The sequence below is a fragment of the Lonchura striata genome, chromosome 6 (genome assembly GCF_046129695.1).
Source record: "Lonchura striata isolate bLonStr1 chromosome 6, bLonStr1.mat, whole genome shotgun sequence".
In the NCBI taxonomy this organism is placed as follows: domain Eukaryota; kingdom Metazoa; phylum Chordata; class Aves; order Passeriformes; family Estrildidae; genus Lonchura; species Lonchura striata.
Genome location: NC_134608.1, coordinates 15,385,522 through 15,406,643, shown reverse-complemented (window position 1 = coordinate 15,406,643; position 21,122 = coordinate 15,385,522). Strand labels below are relative to the sequence as shown.

At 40.7% G+C, this 21,122-nt stretch overlaps 1 protein-coding gene across 3 annotated transcripts in view; it reads right to left on the bottom strand.

The window, feature by feature from the left end:
* Nucleotides 1-3,190: 3,190 nt before the first annotated feature.
* Nucleotides 3,191-21,122, bottom strand: part of ASB2 (ankyrin repeat and SOCS box containing 2) — a 44,900-nt gene continuing 26,968 nt past the window's right edge. For all 3 annotated transcript variants that reach the window (XM_021541305.3, XM_021541302.3, XM_021541303.3), the window contains 7 exons: nt 20,396-20,562; nt 19,525-19,680; nt 17,395-17,640; nt 14,969-15,140; nt 9,676-10,237; nt 5,897-6,050; nt 3,191-5,163 (listed from right to left, as the gene is read on the bottom strand). In XM_021541305.3, coding sequence (XP_021396980.2) covers nt 5,027-5,163; nt 5,897-6,050; nt 9,676-10,237; nt 14,969-15,140; nt 17,395-17,640; nt 19,525-19,680; nt 20,396-20,562 — 1,594 coding nt within the window. In that variant the 3' untranslated portion in view covers nt 3,191-5,026. The remainder of the gene's footprint in view (nt 5,164-5,896; nt 6,051-9,675; nt 10,238-14,968; nt 15,141-17,394; nt 17,641-19,524; nt 19,681-20,395; nt 20,563-21,122) is intronic.

Here is a 21,122-nt window from a genome sequence, read left to right as displayed (position 1 = left end):
AGTAATTAAAAAATTATCATCTGAAGTAATTGTAGAGTATCATCTTGTATTTTCTGACGGCCTTGGTATTATATAACCAGGTACAACTTTTATTAGGATATGATCTAGCTCAGTTGGTTAGAGCCTGGTACTAATAATGCCAAGGTTATGGATTTGATCCCTCTATAAATCATTCACTTAAGACTTGGAATTGATGCTTCTTGTGGGTCCCTTCCAACTTAAAATATTCTATGATTCGACTCCCAGGCTGAAAACGGGTTACTCTTTCTTCAAACCTCACATATCCTACCAATGTTCACTTTTATGGAAACAATGTCTTTAGTGTGTGTAGTGCAGTGAACAATAGATATAGAGATGGCTTTCATTGCTTTCTCCCTGCTATGGCACTTGATACATGTATCAAGCCAGTACAGACTGTAGGAGAGAGAGCAGGAAATGTCTCTGGTAGCACATACTTGCAGCTAAATGCAAGGTGTGAGGTGCTAAAGAGCCACTCTAGGGGTTAAAGACTTCAGGTTGTGTCTTGATCCAGAAGTAAAGATTGGAACATACTTAGATGCCTTTCCCTTTTTTGCAAAAAATCCATGAGGAAACTCTGTCCCTCTCCAAAAGGATTGTAACAGAAGCCAAAGCCATTGAAGTTAAAGGTGGGAGAACAACAGCTTTTAATTTACAGTCCTGTAGGTAAGGAATTTTCTTACATGGAAATGGGGGGCTTTTCTCACATCAGTAGCTCTGTGTTACTGCCGTATTCCAGATGCAGCCAGATGCTGAACTCTGTTTCAGTACTATCAATACAGAGCAGCCTCCTTAGGACTGGTCTGGATTTGCATCTGGGTGGCCAGAGCAGGTCATGGAATAAACTACTGGTATTGCAGTAGTTGCTGTGCTTAAGTGTTCCTCCTTGAGTTCATTAGGGAAATTTCTAAGTGTTGTGGATCACACCAGAATAAGGACTTCTGTAAAAATTAAAATACTTGGCAAAGTGAATAGCCTCCGTATAAATTTTATTTCTAAAGAAATCCAGAGGAAGAAGAGAGTTCAAACCAAGTTTCTGTCTTTTGAATATTAAATTCCTAGTTTTATTCTTTTGCTTCTTTTAAACACCATTTTATTTGAATGTATATTGCTGCACATTTTCCATTTAGTAGAATAGTGTGTTTTAAAGTTACAATGAAGGATTAAAACAGACCATTCTAAATGACCTCCAACTCAGGTATTTATGCTCCTACACTCAGATTTAAACTAATGTTATTTTTTCAAAATCCTTTGTGACATGGAAGCTCCCCCCCAACCCAAGACAGGCAGTGGCCCTTGCTGGGGCTTTGAACTGGAGCAGCAGTGAAGTAAAACACAAATGAACAGAAGACAATTGTTAAGTATATTCAAAATCCCTGAATGGGGATGTGTGAGACTTTCCAAAAGGTTTGCAAATAATAGCAACTCTGTCTCGTCTTTAGCAATACTTACTGTTCTCTCATCCCTGAGATTGACAATGGAATTATTAATTATTCAAGCTTGTATTGATTCAGAATTTTTCTGGATGTTTTTGTGTTTGGCTTGTTGATGGTTGGTGTTGCTATTCAGGACAGCTGATAGTCCTTAAGAATCTGCTTGTTTATTCATATGCTGTTTGAAAGATGGAAACATAACATTTGAGAGCTGCTATTTACTAGAACAGTGCAGATTTAAACTTTTAAAAACACGATAGCTTTTATAAATACAGGAAGGGAGAAGTAAATGAAAAAACTTTCATACAAAATGAAATAAAAAAAAATCAAAAAAGTGCACAAGAACATCAAGTGAATTGCACATGTTGCAGTAAAAAAAAAAAAAAAAAAAAGTACAGTAACCTGGTCATGAAATATTCCTAGAACATTTCACATAAAGTCATCATCTCTGAAGGAGTCTAACTATCACACTCAGTGAAACAAGCCACTTTACCTTGCACTAGAATTACTGATCTGATTACAAAGCCTGGCTTGCCTGGGTTCTGGAGTATTTTTCTTTTCACAGTAACTTGTAGATAGATGCATTAAAGGCACATTGAATTTGTGCAGATTCAGTATTGTGCACAAAATAGTATGTCAGTGACTGGAGTGGAGAGGTAGTGGGCTCCATTTCAGTGCAAATAAATGTAAACTGAGTATGTGAAGGTTTGCTTTAAAGATCAAGCAGAAAGGACTTAATAACATTGCAATTACCAGTCTCCCTCTCTAACATATAGACTCTTCTCACCTCAGTTTCTGAGCACAGCATGCACTTATCCTTCCCACAGCTGTGTTATGTTCCCACCAGACCTGTGCTCTCTGCCTCAGTGACTCCTGCTCAGGACAGATCATTGCCAGCAACCAGGACTCTGTTGGGTCTCCCAATAGAAATGAAGGTCTCTTGGTTGAAAGAAGAAATGGGCTTTCCATATTTATCTCATTAAAACCTAGTTTTAGTTTCTCCAAGGACAGAAAAAGAAATTGCTACTTGCTAGACTTTTGTAGACACAAAGATATTGGCTTGGGGGAAATTCCCAGGTTGGGATACTTATGAAATCCCACTTCTGGAGTTATTAATGTACTTGGTGATTGTGAGCCCTTCTACCTGCCAGGGTCTCCAGGGCTGTCACTGCACACCAAACTCTGAAGTGGTCTCCACCAAGCTCTACCTGAATCCATCACCCTCTACAACTCTGCTTTGTTACATTTTTACTTGATTTCAAGGAATTCTGATTTTTATCAATGTAAAGACCCAGACCTTTGTTGCACAGCCCCAGAAAGTGAGAGATGCATGAACTCCACAGTGATTTTCTATCTCTCCAGGTTCTGCTTACCAATACAGGGCCTTCACTGGCAGAACTAATATTGCAATTTCTTGTTCCTTTTCTCTCCACCCAGTATTTTTCTAACCTAAACCAATTCCCTGTTCACACTACAAGAGACAAGGGCAGGGATCTTAAACTGACAGTAAAGGAAGTTACTGCATGAAATTTCACCAGTGGATTAATCTTGCCTGACTTTCCAAAGCTTTACAAGAGCAGTGTTCAGTGTGAATTGAAACTCTGTTAGTTTTTCAATTTTTTGCATTTATAAAGGGGACAGAAATGGACAGAGTAAGCAATCCTGTAACCAATGCTTTTTCTGCTCATGTCCTGTCCCACAGGTGATGAAGATATTTCACGCAAAGTCATCACAGTCTGTATGCCCAGACAGATTGTATTACTTATATTTGTGCAATACACTTCAGTCCTGTGTTAAGATATAAAACTCCACACAAATAAAACTCAGTGCAATGTATTTTTCCTACTTAGATTTCTGTCATACTCCATGGATGGTATGCAGATCAACAAACAAAACCAGATCTGTAAGGTCTCTGTTGGGGACTCCAAGCAGACCATGATGCACAGCTCCTCTGCCACCTAAGGTAAGGAGTGTGCTTCTAGCATAAGATCTGCAAAGATGTAGTCCCAAATTTAGTTTCTTCCATTCTTTCTTAGGTGCCGAGTAAGGAATAAAGCACTCATCAAAGCAGTTCAGCAAGTCACACCTGTCAAGTGATCTGTAGTCTCTGCCAATAACTGTTCATGGGGTCCTTGGTCTCCCCAGCTGTGAGGGAATGTGACTTGTTAAAAACTTCAATAAAAGAATTTCACGGACAATTATAGTGGTTCAGCAGATAGATGGTGACTTGTTAAGCTGCCATAAATCAGTTGTAGATCTGAGCTGTAAATAGGTGACCTAATTTTCAAAGAAGCTGAGATAATAACTTTCATCAGTGTCAAAGGAAGATGATAGATACTTCAAAACTTTCAAAGTCATAAAATTCAGGGCTAAATTCTGAGATTTTTTATTCAGCCTCAGTAATATCTCATACTGAATATTATTTCCCTGGTTTAAGTTGAACAACACCTGGTGCAAGCAACTTGGCATTGTTTAGGCACCTGAATAAAGATCTGGACACCTAATTCTGGGTATTCATTTCCATAAATTTTTCAGTTTGAATTCAATTACTTTGAAATAACTTCTCTTTCTTTCAGTCATGGTATTGTTACAGCCACAGATGTCCAAGGAGGTTGGAGAGGCTGGGTTTTATAGAGATAAGATCTTCTGAGGAAGGAAGAGAATAAGTTGGTTCAGCAGTATTGCCTCTTTCCTTCACATCACTCTCTGTTCCTGCTCCTCTAGGGCTTTGCTCTGTTCTGACACCAGCTTCATGAAAGCATAAATCTAATGTTTACAGTGCAGCTATTTCTAATTTACACCAAAAATACCAAAGAGCCAAGGGTTGTTTTCAAATCCCCAGTCTAGGAAATTCTCTCATGCAAAATTTCACGTACTTCCTATTGCAAATACGATACATAAGGAACTGTATTCACTATGTGCAAATACAATTCTTCCATCCTCCTTAAATAAATGTTTCCTTGACTTTTAAAGGATTCAGCTTTTCTGGATTTTAGTCTATTAAAGAGTTCTGAGATTTGAAGGTTCATAAATCAAGTCCTTAATAAGAAAGGTACAAAAAAAGAAGTAAAGGTGTTAGCAAGGTGGTGTCAAAATATCAGAGAATTAGCAACCAACACAGAAATCCAAACAATAGAATAGAAACTACAATTAAAATCTCAGTTGGTGAAGGTAATGTGATTGTTTTCCCAAACACATTGATTCTTGACACGTTCTGAATTGTGACCACGGCAAGGATGCTAAGGTCCACCACAGCTTTAGGACACTTTTGAGTTCCTCACTGATACTTGCTTCAGCACTATTCATTTGTCAGTATTGCCTTTCGTCTCTTCTTTGCAGACTAACGTCTGAGGTGAATTGTATGTGTTTTCTCTTGAAAAACCTAACAGCAGTCTCCTATGTTAGCTGTCTCCTCCATTTTCTTCTCACTCATGCTTCAAAAGCACATTTCTCTTAGATTAGTCGTGGGAGGGTGCTTGACCAAGCCAGCAGCAATTCCTCCCCAGGGCGCACCTGTGCCATGGGTGACACTGGGTGCCACTGGGGAAGCTGCTGCGTATCCAGCGTGCCTGGGGTCACTGCGAGTAGTCGTGCTGTAAATAGCGGATCAGTCTGTCTGGCAGGGGCAGGGTGTCGAGCAGTTTAATGCGGTTTCTTCCAACCAGGCTCCGTACCTTGATGCGGCAAAGATGGGAAAGAGACCGTGGAGGTTCTGAAAGACAGGCGGGGTCAGAAACATGAGCAGGACAGGTTTTAACTTAAGAGACTTGAGCTCAGCTTGGGCAGGACAGTGACAGGAGGAAAATGGGAGAAGGAAGAATGAAAAAATGTTTTTTTTCTGTAATGAAGGGATAATAAGTTTGGGATTGGTGACAGAACTCTGAGGCATGACATGGGGAAGGATGTGAGCCTGGAGGATAGGGTGCTGTACCCATCTCAGCCATAGCAATGGGCTTTCTAGGAGGATTTAAACAAGTAATTTCAAAGTGTTCAGCCTTCCCACTGAAAATAAATGCAATTGCTACCAAATTTAGCTTGGTGCCAGAAAAATTATTTCGATAGTATCCATGAAAGACTTTTTCCTGAGGAAAAGGATATTAGGAGAGTGTTAAAAAGGCTTTTAAGGCCACTGTTGCCTGCTAGGCTGCTGTGGAGATGGCTGTGCTGCCCACCTGTTCTGATCTGAGTGAACCCCAGCTACATCCAAATGTGCATTTCTGCACTGCTGTGCTCATTCCCAGTGGGTCTGATCAATGGCTGTTGTGCATTTCACACCCCAGGGGACACCCCAGAAATTTCTGACCCTTATAACTGGTCAGTCACAGAAGAGAAATCCTTTCAAAGATTTCAAGGTTATTGGATGAATACTAAGAGGAGGTGGTGACTGGGGTTTTGAATCCAACAGTGGGACTATTTGTGCCAGAATCTTTTCTGGGAGACCATACCTGCTTTTTCTTTAATGACAGCCCAGTCCTCATAGCTGTCAATATGCTCCTTGAGACGGGAACAGAGCTGCACATTACCCACATAATCCAGAAGGACATCGATGATCGGCCCAGCCCAGCGACTTATCTCTGGAGTAGACACCATTTCACAAAACTTTAAGGAAAAACAGATGGACTACCATCAGTGGGATATAAATGCACTTGTGGAAACAGCAATTGCAATAGCCCTGACAGCTTTGATGGTACCCTGCTCCTACCAGATGTGAGGGCAATCACCGGTTTCCCTTCAGGAAACTTCAACTAAAGCCTGTTCTTTTCCAGCTGAGGGTAGAACTCCCTCTTTGCAATCACAGGATGACACAAATCCCTGGCAAATCCCTGGAGCATGGAATAATGCTGAATTGTTTGCAAGTCCTAAGATCCTACTTCTACAGAAATGCAAGGGCAGAGGAACTTTGCCCCAAGCTAGTCAGGGGCTGCTGAAAGGGCCATGCTGTCTAGGGCCCTGTAACATAGCTTGCTGGGTCCTTTCTTCTCTTGGGCCCTGTGGGGCAAAACGGAGTCCTAGGGAAAGAGAGAGATTCAGAAGAATGCAGCACCTCCTGCTTCTTGTGAACCTGCTAGTATCTGCAGCTCTGGGGGACCAAACATCTGACTAGAAACAAGTCTGGAGAAATCTCTACACAGATAAATCCCTGGGTGCTTTACTCACTCATGTAAGAACTATCCTGGGCCTAATAGCGGGTGCCTTCCTTACTCAGTCCTGGATCATGCACATTTTATATTGTCTCCAGTGTAAGCTGCAGAGTACCTAAATTCATTGTATGGAGGGCTTCTTATGGAGATACTGAAGAGCAGATTTAAGAACTTTACTTCAAGCTGTCTCATTTAAAGAAAAAATCTGCCCACTTTAATCTAAATACCAGTATCTTATACCAGTCAGTTTCATCTGTCTCTCTTAGGACACTGCATATGATGAAGTTATCTGGGGACATAATCTGCATGGAAGCAGTCAGGAAGTTTAAAATTAATTAAATCGTGTGGATAAGAACTCAGGCACATGGCAGAACCCTATTGAATGATGGTGGCTGAAGCACCATCCATCAACTTAGTCACTCAGACTGTCTGCAGACACCTCCTAAGCCCACAACAAACAGGAAAGAAAATGCACTATCTTAAAGCTCTCTCAGTTTAAATTCCTTTAACTTGATCAAATTTGATTATTCATGCAGGAGTCCTAACTCAACATTATTAAACTCTTGTGTGAATACTCTTATTCAGAAGTAAAATTTTATTAGTTCACCTAGTAAAATAGAGCTGCAGAAAATAAGGTTATTTTGTTCAAGGTGAGAGCATTCACAGATGTGTTTACTACTTTTCTGACTCTTATTTTTCACCGAACATCACCATGTAATGTTTCCCAGGACAACTAGAGACAGTAATCAGAAGGATGGCGGTGGACAACCCACAGTTTCCTACCTGGGCTGCTTATAGGGAGTGCAGTTTTGCATGTCTGTCTGTCACTCTGCAGAGTTTGTGTCACTGCCATGCAGTTACCGTGCGAGACACGGACTGGGCACCTGCACTAACACCTCCTTGCAAGGGGAGTTGAAATGAAGACACATGCAGGGCCATAAACACTGCATCTTACTTGCTTTCTTCTTGTGTCCACAAGAGACCCTGCCTGCCTTTTTCTCTCTTCCCTGTTCACAAGCTCAGCTTACAAAAACATCTTCTGGAATAAACACGTTTCAAAACACAGGAAAATAAGCGTAGCGAAATAAAGAGAAAGGACGGCACGGCGGCAGGCGGCAGGGGACCGGCCCGGGGCGCTGGGCTGCGGCCCCGGCAGGAGCCCGGGCGCCCTCTGGCGGCAGCGCGCGGCTCTGCCCGTCCCGCCTGCCCGCCATCAGCCGCGGCTCCGCAAAGCTGCAGGAGCCAGAAACCATTTCTCTGTGTTCACTCTCTCCGGGACACATTAATTTAGTAGCATCAGTTATGATTTATATTTGTGCATTTTCCAAATCCAGTTACATTACTTCGTAGCCTTTATAAAGACTAATCATTTAGATTTATTATCCTGATGTAATCTTACACAAAAAAAATAGAAAAAGAACATCCCTTGTGTGGAGAAGGTTGTAGTTTCATAAGATCCTCCATATTTCAGAATATAAACCATATCATAACTACATATCATGAAGCTACCACAGAAGCCACTTTTATGAGCTCAAATCCTATCAGTAAAAGCAAATAAAAACAATATTAGAGGGAAGGGATTACTTTTTTTTTTTTTTTTTCATGTGTGCATCTCTCCTCACTGCTTTCCCTCTCGATACAGAAAAATGTTTATACAATTTTTGCTATCTCTGCCTCATATGGTGTGACCTTTGAGGCAATGACTCTTTGTGAGTGACCTAATATTTTCTTAGGTAATAGTTTCAGGTGAGATCCAGAAGGAACTGGTTTTGGCTAGGATACCACAGACAAACACTGTCTACTTGTTTTGGAATTCCATCTCTCTGTTCTCTCAGTGTGCTACCATATCACAGATCAAGAACTAAAGATGATGTATTTTATAATTTTTTCTTTGACAAAAAATATGGTATACTGGATAAATTTTGTTGTGACAAAAGACTCTTGAGAGTAAAGCCCTTTTTAAGATAAGAGATTATTGTGAAGGACTCTTAAAATTCTCTCTGTAAGATTTTCTTTTTGGTCGTTTTTCTTCCCCCAGATATGTTACCTGAGAGTAAAGTCTTTTGGAAGACATGACTGATGAAAAGGTCAAGATTTCCTAGGATCATTTAATGTTTTCCTTTATTCTTTCCACATATTGGTAACCATACCTTTGGGATTCTGCTGAATCTCTCAAAGCTGCACTTAAACTAGATAGGAACTGATTGATTTCTTCCCTGACTTTTTGCAAAATAGAAAAACTGCTATGTTGAGATTTCATTTTTGTCTAGCATGTTGAAAAACTGCAAATTTTGAATGGAGCATTAGGTTTTGAGATACATTGGAAGGAGAGGAGATACAGAAATCAGAAAAAAGTATAATTTGAGATTCTGCAAAGTCCTTTAAGGGATTGAAAGTCCTATTCCAGCTCAGTGGAAGCTAACCCCAGCTGCATTTTAGAAAGGCCTGCAAAGATACATGTATAAAATGTAGATATCTAAAGCTTATAAGTGGCTTTGAAGATATGAAACTTGCACCTAAATTTCCTATTCTCTTGTGAAATCTTCAAATATAACTCTGTTACATAGCTAACCTAATAATTCATGCTCTCTCTCCATGACTGCTTTTCCAGTAGACTCAGAAACTGCAGTTGTTCACATTCACTAGTTTACCCTCAAAGTGAAGCACTAGACTGTTTTCATGTAACCAGTAGCTAAAATTCTGTTAGACAAAACAAACCCTACAGGGCAAGTTAAAAAAAGTTTCTAACTCCCATATGCTAACACCATATGTTTGTCAAGAGAATATGCCTCACTCCTGGCACCTCAGGTCCAGAGGAAAAGAGCATTGTAGAACTGTTGGTAAGAATGTTAAGATGGCTAAAATTCACTGTAAATTCAAGCTATGGCCACAGTGGCTGTTGCCTACCCTGCTGCAGTCATTGGACACAAACTTGGAATGTTTTCTGGCTCATATTGAGCCTTTTTTTCTGTAAATAAAGTAGGGATCATGAAATTTTCTCTCACAAAAAAGTTGGATGTTGTAAAAATCCACTGGTAGGAGATACCCTTAGAAGTCCTGTGGGTAGACTAGGCAGTGCTTACCTGTACTACTGCTGGCTCCCTGGTCACCTGAGGATCATTAAGTCTTTCCCGCCTGTAATTTAATGCAGGGTGTGGGCCATTTCCGTACTGACACTCAAAACAGGAACCTGCGTCACAGCCCAGATCCAGGAGGTACTTCAGCACGGAAAGGTACTTCATTGAAAACATGATGGTAGCTGGAAACGTGGTGGGATGACTTGATATGTAGGCGTCAATGTTTGCCCCATGGTCAAGAAGCAATTTCATGGTCTTCAGGCAGCCGTGGCGGATGGAGATGAGCAATGGGTTAATGAGGTCAACATTGGGATTGGCTCCGGCTTGCAGCAGCAGCTCTGTGGCGTAGATGTTGTTGTTAAAAACAGCAAAATAGAGTGGGGTTGTGCGTCTGTCCTCATAAAGGCAGGATCGTTCATCAGAGAGGGCAGTGTTGACCTCGTAGCCAGCATCGATCAGCTCTTCCAGGATATCGTCGTTGTTGCGCTCGGCCGCTAAGTGCAGGGGGCTGATGCCACTACGCTTGACACGGGTGCGGCTGGTCACGGGGATCAGCATGGAGACAATCCTGCCAGGAGGAGACTCAGTGAGCAGCAGTGAGCTCTAGGGGATCCACAACCCTGCAGCAAGCTTTATTCATAGCTTTATGATTGTACCCGTAAGGCAGAGCCTGCTAACTCAGGCACAGGAACAGCTCATAGAAACCAGACTGCAAACCTCAAACCTGTCAGCAACTCCCTGTGCACTGACCTTGCCAAAAATATGAGTTGTTTGACCTTCCTCTTTCACGGAGAAACACATTTTTTTGAGATTATCACCCAGTTCCTGTGATGTAATGGCAGCTACAGGGGCAGTTACAATGGAAGAGGTGACATGCTGGCACTCACCCACCCTGTTGTAACTTCTTGTGGGTTCCACGGCCCAGATGGCAGACGACCAGCCAGGAACTACCAGATATTCTGCACTACCAGATATTCTGCACTACCAGGTATTCTGCACCTTCATCATCATGCTATGGGTAGGACTGGAGGAAAAGGTGCACAACCTCCAGCCTGAGGTACAGCAGAGAGAATGTATCTCCCCTTTGCAGGTTTTGCTTTACTGCTCAGCAGAGAAGGGTGCCAACACAAAGTGCTTGCAGGTCTTGTGGGTCACAGCCATAGTAATAAGCTTGACAGCAGACAGAACAGAGCTAGGACAAACTACAGATTTGGTTCCCAGGCCTTCCCTATTAGATTTTACAATTCATTTATTACCCTGCATTGATCCTTATCCTGCGGGCCTTCACTGTGCGGCTTTTGGCTGTGGTAAATTCATGGGGCTATCAATGTCCATCCCAGAACACAGGGAGCCAGAAAGACCATTAGTAAAAGAGAGAAAAAGAAGTAAAAATATTTTCCAGGCTGGTTTCAATGTTTCAGCTGAGGGACAAAAAGTGTGCAGCCAAGTCCTAAACTCCAGTAATGAGGGACTGCTATTATAAAGTGTGTTGTGGTCTTAATTAATGTGCTCTAATATTTAATATTAATTTCAAATATATGATGCACTGGAGCCCTGCAGTCACAAATCCATGATCATTTTTATGTCTGTACAGATGTCAATGGAGCTGCAGGACCAACCCTATGGGTTAAACCTTATTTTCCTGCTTATAAAGTTGGGTGATATATCCAAGGCCCTAGGCTGATTCTGTAGATACAGACAAGTCACCTGAAGGAAAACTTACTTTTAGAAAGAGCCTACAGATCATCCAGCCTGAGTCTGCCTGCTGAGTCAGGAGTTGCCCACACTCCCTTTGCAATACCTGTGTAGAGGGGGATATCTTAAATAGGAGCTTGTGTGAGCTGGGAAGCCATGCACACCTTCTCCACCTCCTTTCCTCCCATGCAGACTACTCTACCTAGCAGTCAACAGCTCTGGTGACACCCAAACATGCAAAGCTCAGTTTCCTACCATGTAGTGTGTCTCCTTTAAAATGCTGCATATCTTCAGCTTGACTGCAATGGCTAGTCCCAACACTGGGACCTCAAATATATATTTACATCATGAACTAAGCCAGTAAAACTTTTGTCTGTGATAATCTTGTGATCCTGTGAAATTCTGAGCCTCCAGCACTCCTAGGATCTGAAATAATGGTTGAAGATGTAATTTTACAGGATTATGTTCCTATTTATGTGATGGACTGTTGATGTCTCCAAGTTACATCTACAACATCTAATTTTTAAACAAAAAGGCTTTTAAAATTATGTAAATATCTTGGGAAATTAAGCACTTATTTTTTTCTCCAAGCAGTCACACTAATTTTCCAGCACTGTGGCACTTGCCAGGGAGCAGGAGGTTTGGGTGCTGGTGAGCTGGCAACTTCCCACCCTCAGCAAATGTTCTGTAAGAGCCTAATAACAAAAAGGGCACAGAGCACTGTGAGGACACTACGCCAAGTACCAGCATTACTCATCCCATGATCAAATGTTTTGAAGATTTAAGGGTCTGTTTTGTTCTTTCCCTCCAGCATATGTGCTTCAGCCAGCTCTTCACATCTGAGTTAAAGAGGCACTGCATCATTTCTGTCTGCAAGGGGAACCTGAACCTCGCTGCACGGGTGCCACGCTGAGGCTCTGCATTGCTGCAGTGTCCTAGAGCTCAGTACACACATTTATTTTGTACCCCACATTTATTTTGGTATGACAAGCAGGAAGCATCAAATTGTTACCAGTTTAATTGTGTAGCTTGAACCTGTGTCTCTTTCTCACACTCAAAAGTGGGTCAGTTCAGTAATATGGTGCCTCTGGAGCATTTCCTGTTTCTCTAGAGGGAGAATGCAACTCAAGTGAAGGCAGCCAAGGCCAGACAAGTCAGATCACATCCCATCTCTGTCACAGGAACAAGCTTCATGTACAGTTTTTAAATAGTGCCAAGATTTCCCTAATCCCTGACACCTGCTTCTGTGTTTTCTATTTGTTAAAGGTTATATTTAGGAGGAGGCACGGTATCCTCAGTGTGAGCATGCCAAGTGTTTACTGACTTGTATTCACTTAATAAGTCTGCCCACACTTCATGAAGTCTTCCCTTTTCAACATCTCAGTTCTAAGGGGGAAAGAGTTAAATTACTGCTTGCAGCTTATGAGATGATCCTTATTAATTTCAGGTCAGTATTGACAAGGTGTCATTTAAAATAAACAAACACCAAGAAACAAGAGTTGACAGTTGAGCCCTGGGACCACATTCTTGGCTTTTTGATGGTAGGGAGCCTTCGTGCTCTGGCAAAAAGTTGAAGTGTGGAATTCCTGCAGAATTACGTACTAAATCTGCAGGAATACAGAGGTCACCATGAAGGGTGTTATTTTACTGAATACCCGAGGAATTAAGAATGATCAGCCAAACAGGCTAAAGTTTTGTCATTTAGATAAATATTTATAAGAGAATATATTTTTCTTTTGTCTTTCTTTTCTACTTAGTTTGCAGCAGTTATGCACAAAATTTGTGCTCAGTCTTTTACAAGTGAAGGAACACAGTTTGAACTAAATTCTGGTCTCATTTATGCTGCTGGTGGTTGGGGAAAATGGATATGAGCCCTGAATCAGGCCCTTCCTTTCATAACCCAGGGGTAAATTCGAGTTGTGGAGTTTGCAAATTTCTTATCAGGTCAGAGTGTGAGACTACTTGAGGGGAGGGAAATATTCAGAGAGCTGGCCCATACTCTATATATTTGAGATCAACTTACTGCACTTTCAGAGAAACTTTTTAGACAGTGAACAACTGAAGCTGAGTTCTGTCTCTCTCACACGAAAATGACTTTATAACTTTATAATCCTGGAGAAAATTTTGAATCATGCATGTATTAGTCAGTGCAGTGTATTCATGTACATGATGTAAGTGTATAAACCTGTTACATAAGTTGACACTGAGTTGCCCTCTAGAATACACAGCTTGCACAAGGAACCAGGCCTACTCCAACTACAGAAAATTAATATCTTCAGGTCTATCAAAGTGATTTGAGAAGCTTAATTGGCATTCCCAAACAAACCTAAATGCTAGAAAGAAAAACATTATGGGAAGGAGTAGTGATGTTAAAAGCTTTTATTCCTCAGATACTGTGAAATATGTAGGAATCTACTTGAGCAGTTCACTGCAAAGATTGCTGTCCTGTCCAGAACCAGTCATTGCAGTTGGACAGACACTCTCCTTTGCCTGTTGTAGAAATATTTTGGTAGAAACTGTGATAGTCAGAGGGATCCTCTACAGTCCCTAAAGGGATCTGTTACTACAATGAAAAATTACCTGTATGTCACTCGCTTTTCCAGCAGTGAGGGATTAAAAGCAGGAACTAAAACTTGCTCTAGGATCAGAAGTAAATGCTATGGAGTTCAGGCTCAGGGGCATCCTGCAATGTCCCAGGTTACTACTTATATGACAGTGCAACATCCCATCCCCAGACAGCATCTTCTAAATTGATATTGCTTATCATATTCTTTATCATATAGAGTTTGTCACTTTCCTAGAAAAATCTCTGTTTCAGAGGACTGGTAATTCTACCTGATTTCTGCTTATTTTTTCCACTAGTTACTTGTCTCCCTGTTTAAAAATTGTGCTCAGCTCTGTCCCAAACACATTTAATTTCAGAAAGAAAACAGTGGGTCTTTTTATGAAATTATCTGTTACAAATAAGAGATATTTGATCACTCACTAATAAAATCTATTTTTTAGACCATGAGAAATTCTTGTCCTTCCTTTCTGAGGCCTTTACAATTTCCTGAAATGTTTCTGAAAGGAAGGATATCAGAACTGGACACCATATTCTAGTGACAATCTCACTAATGCTCTAGAGATTCACTTAACCTCTTCCTGCTGTCAGCAACTGAATTATTGTTATTAAAACCTGAACACACCAGAGACAAATCCAGCATCTTCTGCTTGTGCAGAAGAATCACAATGGGCCCGTGTAGGAAAATTATTACAAACCATGCTGCAAGGGCTATTAATACTTTTTCTATTATATTTTACTAATATTTTGAGGACTTCAGTTTAATCCACTTAAGATACATGATGTTATTTAGCTGTAAAGATGATGCCTTGGTAAAATTAAAGGAATCTTTCACCCTTGAGCATTGCTGCTCACCCCATCCCATCCCAGCCTCCAAACACGCTCTCCAGCCTGAGCTCTGCAAGCAGAAAGCCACTTGTCAGCTGCTACCTGCTTTGCTCACATTGCTCAGAACTGGTTCTGGGACATTACATTCTCCTTGTTGTAAGGACTTTGGATTCTTGTCTAAAAGAAGAAACCACTAAACTGACTAAAACTTACTCGCAAATCCCTTTTTTGGCTGCTATGTGAAGAGGTAACAGGCCATCCTTATTGGCTTTGTTAGCATCTGCTCCTTGGGACAAAAGAAACTCCACAATGGGCACATGTCCATTTTTACAGGCTTCATAAAGGGCAGAGGCGTTATCACTGGCTTGTGTATTTATATCAGCACCTAGGAAGGAAGGAAACCTTTTAGCACCAAAAGGTTAAAATTAGATGGGACAAACATACTTTGAATGAACACTTATATTTCCATGACACTGGAGCTATGAAATGTGCTGGATGAGGATGTGAACACGGTCATATCACAGGTGGCACAGTCATATCAGTTATATACACTTATATCATAGATTTACATTGGTTTATAATATGATGAGAATTTTATGAGGGACAGTTTATCATGGGTGGCAATTGTTAGGTCCCAATCATGAATCCAGGCTCCATTCAGCTCAAAGGTAAAAAAAAATTAAATGAGCTGTTCTTTATATGGCATGGCCTTTCCTTCAAACACAGTAATTCCATTAATATTTATGTGTTTACACTATATATATATACTATTCCTGAGCAGGAATTTGGATTAGACTATCTCAATAGGTGCTCTCCAAAATTCTATGGATATTTATTTATGCTATATATTTATTTATATTTCTAATTTTTACTCTATATAGTCACACTGTAAGTATTACACAGATTTATAGTATTTATACTTCTTTTTAATTTTAGTATGTATCCAAGCTAAAATAATAGTCTATAAAATGACATCTGCATAGTGTTGATCAACAATTCTAAACAGGTTTTATTTGGGAGTGCCCTAATCAATGAACATTGCATTTCAAAACTCAGCACTTGAGGCCGTATCTCTTCACTTCATGAGGGTTGTAGTTAGGCTTCAAATGGTAAGTTTTACTACAAAAAAGATAAATATTACCAACTAACTACTAGACTATTTAGTAATTTCCTTCTTGAACTCTAATGTGTACTTTTGCTTAATAAATAACATGCAAGTATAAACCAAGACAACACTTTTTTGCCATAAACAATATGGAATCTAGCTGTTTTTGTTGTAGGTATTTAAGGACCTTCAGCCTGGATTTTGGCTGTCATATATTGTATGGTGTTCTCAAGAAGGCTGCTCTATGTGTATCCTAAATGGGAATGTCAGTTCACTGGAGTTTTGCTTCTAAACTGCAATAAAGAAACTGATCAGTCTTCTGTTTGATCCTGAAAACTCCCTGCCAATGAGAACATTTCCCTGGGCTCTCACCCTAAGCTGAAACATCTGTGTTGTGTTTGGCCCTTTGAAGATGTTGTAGCTGGAAACATCAGGAGAATTACAGTAACAAAACATAACACAGGACTGTGTTCCTAATGAGAAAGAAACCCTTTTTATTATGAAAATTGCTCATCATAAGCAATGAATTATATCATTCCTGGGATGCTCAGAAGAGCTTTTCAGGGCTTGAAACAACTGGACAGTTTTATTGGACTTTTTCTTGTGTATTTTTTTCAAAAATGCACTTTAAGGAAATCTTAATATCTATCTAATTTAAAACACAAATCACATTCTGGCTTAGTTTCTTAAGTCATAGGCAGCATGATGGACTAACTGGTCATACAAAACTCTCTGACAAGACTAGCTGGGCAGCAAAGCGCATTTTTTGTTTCCCAACTCTCATATCTTTCTTAATCATACTATTTTTTTCAAAACTTTTTCTTATCTTCCTCACTGGTAAACTCTTGTTTTGCAAGTGCAGGACCCAAGTCTTACATACATTGAAGATATTAGTTCATTGTGAAAATTATATACGCCTCAGAATAGTAGTGAAGTGTATTGTGCTTATTGTAAAGATGTTTTACATGACTGGAGCAGTAAATGATAGGTTTAGTGTAAATTAGATTAATATTCACTCTGTTTAATATGTTTGAACATTTACACATAGGGAAAGAAAGTCTGCTTCTATTTGATAAACCCATAAACTCTACAGTAGTACTTTTATCTGTTTTCAGAGGATACATTATGAGGACAGCTAACCTTGCCCATCACTGCACATGTTCACGAGCAGATGGTTTGGCTGAAATTCAACTTCTGCCATCTATTACCACCTGAAGCTGCCTTTTATGACTGACTGGATTTTAGGCTACATGTGTGTAGCAGTATGGGTTTAAAAGCTATTAGGAAATGCAGTCAGACAGCACCACATGACTTCTCAAAGTAGGTGATCATGAATGAATGCTGAAGAAGAACGTGTGTCTAGATGATGCTCTGTGAAAGACCCCACCCAGTTCCAGCATCAGGAGCAGCAGGGACTTAGTGCCTCTGCAGGCTAGGCCTGGCCTCCAGAGACAAAAACTGAGCCAGGGAGAATTACCTGGAAACTATGAATTATTAAGAATTAAATGAAAAGATGCATGAAAGCTGTACTCACCACATCTTGCAAGGTATCTCAGAGCTTCCAACTGCCCACTCTCAGCTGCCACAAACAAAGAGGTGATCCCGTAGGCATTTGCTGACTCAATCTTGGCACCCCCTTTCACAAGGATATCCATGATCTCCAGGTCATTGCGGGAGACAGCCTCATGGAGAGCGGTCCATCCTCGGTTGCAGCGATGGTTGGTATCTGCATTGTACTGCACCAGGAGTCTTGCAGCCTCTGCATTCTTGCGCTCACAAGCTGTTTTAGAAAAACAGGAAGAGAACGGCAGCTTTTGAAAATATTCTGGGTGTTGTGTATCTGTTTCATGCAGCCCAAGGCAATATCATACGAGTAGGCCGTGGTAAGACCAGAGATCCATTTAGGTCTAATGAGAGCAAAGGCTGCTGCCAAGTGACATTGTCTGAGGCTCAGAAAGGATGTGACAGTGAAGCCAGTCTTCAACTAGACCTGGCTAAGTGTCCTGTGTAGGGCTTGGGTCATGTCTGGTACTGGGGGAATCTGGCCTAGCACATTTGTACCAACAGGAAACCTCAGGGACACAGTGAGGTGATAAGGTACAGGAAGTAATTTATGAAGAACAAATAACTTAGAGAAATCACGTGATCTGAACACTTTCTTTCCAAATTCTGTGCAAACAGACTCTTCATCTTACTGCCATGGACTGCAGATAAAACTCCATGTAGACAAGAAAATATAAAAAGCTCAAACCAACAACTTTCTCAATTTATAGTTCAATTTATAGTTCAGGACCATCCTGAGCTAAATATAATTTCTTAATAATTAATAGCATTTTGTTGATTTTTATTCTACCAATTTGCCCACAGCTTTTTGAATCCCAAATCTTGGGGCCTCCTCTGCACCTTAATGGCAGGACTCCAACCTAAAGATACATAGGATGAGTAGCTACCTTGAAAAACCCCAATTAGCATCTGTTGTACAGAAGAGAAGCACATTTCACAGCAATTAGTTTTTTTCTTGAAATAATAGTGTCTTTTTCTCACAGAGGTTCCACCTTTTAGTTCTGATTCTTCTTAGCAATAGCTCCATAGTTTTCTTCTCCATAAACAGATGTCACTCATATACTGAAAGCAACTATATAATTAGACATTTCTGTAATTATCTATCCATAGCTCTGCAGAGTTTAATTTGATTTAATGTGAGGGATGACTATTTTGTTATGACAGTCTTTTTAACTCTTTGTTGTTGTTGTTGGAGGATAGTGTAGAAGATACTGCATCAAGGCTAGCTCATTCTTCGTAACAGTTCTCTGGCTAAAGGGTGTTTTCATATCATTGTTGTTGTGATTATTATTACTATGAGTACTACTACTACTACTGCAACCATTACTGTGTCTTTAATGGACAGGTGAACAGCTTTTCCTTGATCAACTAAAAGCCAGAATTTTAAACCAAAATCATGTTAAAAGCAGCTGTAATGCTAGGCATCCAAAGTTGGAGCAAGATTGCTGTTTAAACCTGTAATATATGTTTTTAATGTTTTAGAGTGCTAAAAACTGTCATGGCAGAAGCAAAGGAGGTTGGACATGAAGGTGTGAGACGTCTCCTCTGAGTGTTTGTGATATCATGGATATATTGCTAGTCTGCTAAAAGAAGTGTTCTGTCCAATCAGCAGCAAAGTAATATGTCTGTGTTAAATAGTTTATCTACCTCACTGAATTGTTTATAACTTTATGACTCTCCTATAGCACACAGCGTGGCCTGACCCCCATAGTGTATGAATCACTGGCATGTCTACAGTCACTGTGCTTGCACATCTAGCAGCTACTTAGGCCCTACTGTTCATCAGAGCATACATAGTGCTTCCCTGGCCAGCTTTCTGTAAGTCTGGGACATTGTGCAGCCAGCCTGTGCTTAGGGCCCTACTGAGAATGTCCCTCACCCTCAGCACCCCATCACAGGACAGCTGCTGCTCCTGTCTGCAGAGACAGGATGAGATAAAGGCCATGGCATGGCAGGTCAGGCATAGGAGATAGAGGACCATCACAGGAAAGCAGAAATCCAGAGCTAATCACTGCCTTTCAGCACCTCATCACGAGTGATCCTGCAGTTCTGCCTGGTGGTGCCAGCAGAGCTGTGCATGCCTGCAGGAGCAGCTCCTCACCTTTGTAGAGCGGCGTTTCTCTGGCCTTGTTGGAGATGTCGGGCTCGGCGCCAGCCTGCAGCAGGGTGAGCAGGCAGTCCAGGTTGCCCCGGCTGGTGGCCAGGTACAGAGCTGTCTCCTCGTTGAGGGTGCGCTGGTCGATGGTGCCTGGGTACGCTGTGGAGCAACGGTGAGCCCAAAGTCATTGTGGCATGTAGTGCTCAAGTATCCGCAGCACCAGCACCCTTCTAAATCCCTGAGGGTTTCAGTTTTTATTGTTTATTCATTTCCATAAGCAGTGTAAGTTAGGAATATACTAATGCATATAGTACAATAGATATATTATATATACACTAATGTATATATATATAATGTATACTAATATAATGTTACTATAACTCAGGTTGAGTATTGAAACCTGTCTTCAGTTTAAATTAAAATGTTCAGCTTTGGCCACTAATGATGCAGAAAGTTGTTGAGCAATTGTTCTTCACCTGAAGTTTGAAAACAAACTACAGTAATTAACTTCAAGAATCAGCAAAGAGATGCTGGGTTGGATCCTCCCCCAGGGGAAAGTGGGATTGTTCCTGTCAGCTTGCAGCATCCAAGCAGCTCATAACAGGAGAGAGCTCTGCTTCAAGGCCTGAGCGTGGGAAATCCAGGGCTTGGCAGAATCTATCCTGTATCACTTTCTCCCAAATATCGTTATTTTTAGAGGCTTCAGTCTGGAAACCCACTTTCCAAGAGAAGGTGAAATTAATATACAGGCAGGGAAGTTGGAAAGACACTTCATACACAGCCCCAGGCTAGGATTGAAATATTGATAATTTGGCCTTTTAGTTTATTTGTGTTCTTTTCCCTTTTGTAATTAGTTGGTTTAAACTTCACTGACCTTTTTGCAACAGGCTCAGGCAGCCCACTTGGCCATAGTATGCAGCTTCGTGGAGGGGTATCCAGCCATCCTTATTAGGTACAGAAAGGTTTTTTCCTGATTTCATCATGTTGCATACTGCTTTTTCATCTCCATCCCTGATTGCTGCCACTACAGGGTCAATTTCTCTTTAAAACAAGATTAAAACTTGGTTATTGCTTCCTTCATTACTGAGTTTTCTGCAGCAACATCACTGTTTTATTTGCCCAAAAGGGTGAACCCCTGTAGCCTATATAGCACATATTTATACAGTAGGGCCCCTATACCATAGGGCCTGTAAAGGTAAAATTTGTCTTCTCTAATTTTGTTACTATCAACAGATCAGAAGAATCACTGTCTGGAGATACTGATCACTCTCCTCACAATGTAAGGGAACTAGTTACATGAAACAAATGTTTTGCACAAACACTTTTATTTTAGGTGTCAGGAGTTGTGGAAAATTGGCTCTGACATTGCTCTATACACTGTGGAGTGTCCATGACTGATAATTGCATCATCACACATGTGGCATGGTGTTCCATATGAGATCTTTTAAATAAGATCAGCTTTGAAAAGAATTACCCTTGTTCATCCTAAAACAAATTTTTAGATTTGATTTAACAGGAATTATTAATAAATCTTACTCTTGTATTTTTATTTCTTATTTCCTCACACAGTCCCGTTTTCAAAATTTAGCCAGTCCCCTTAA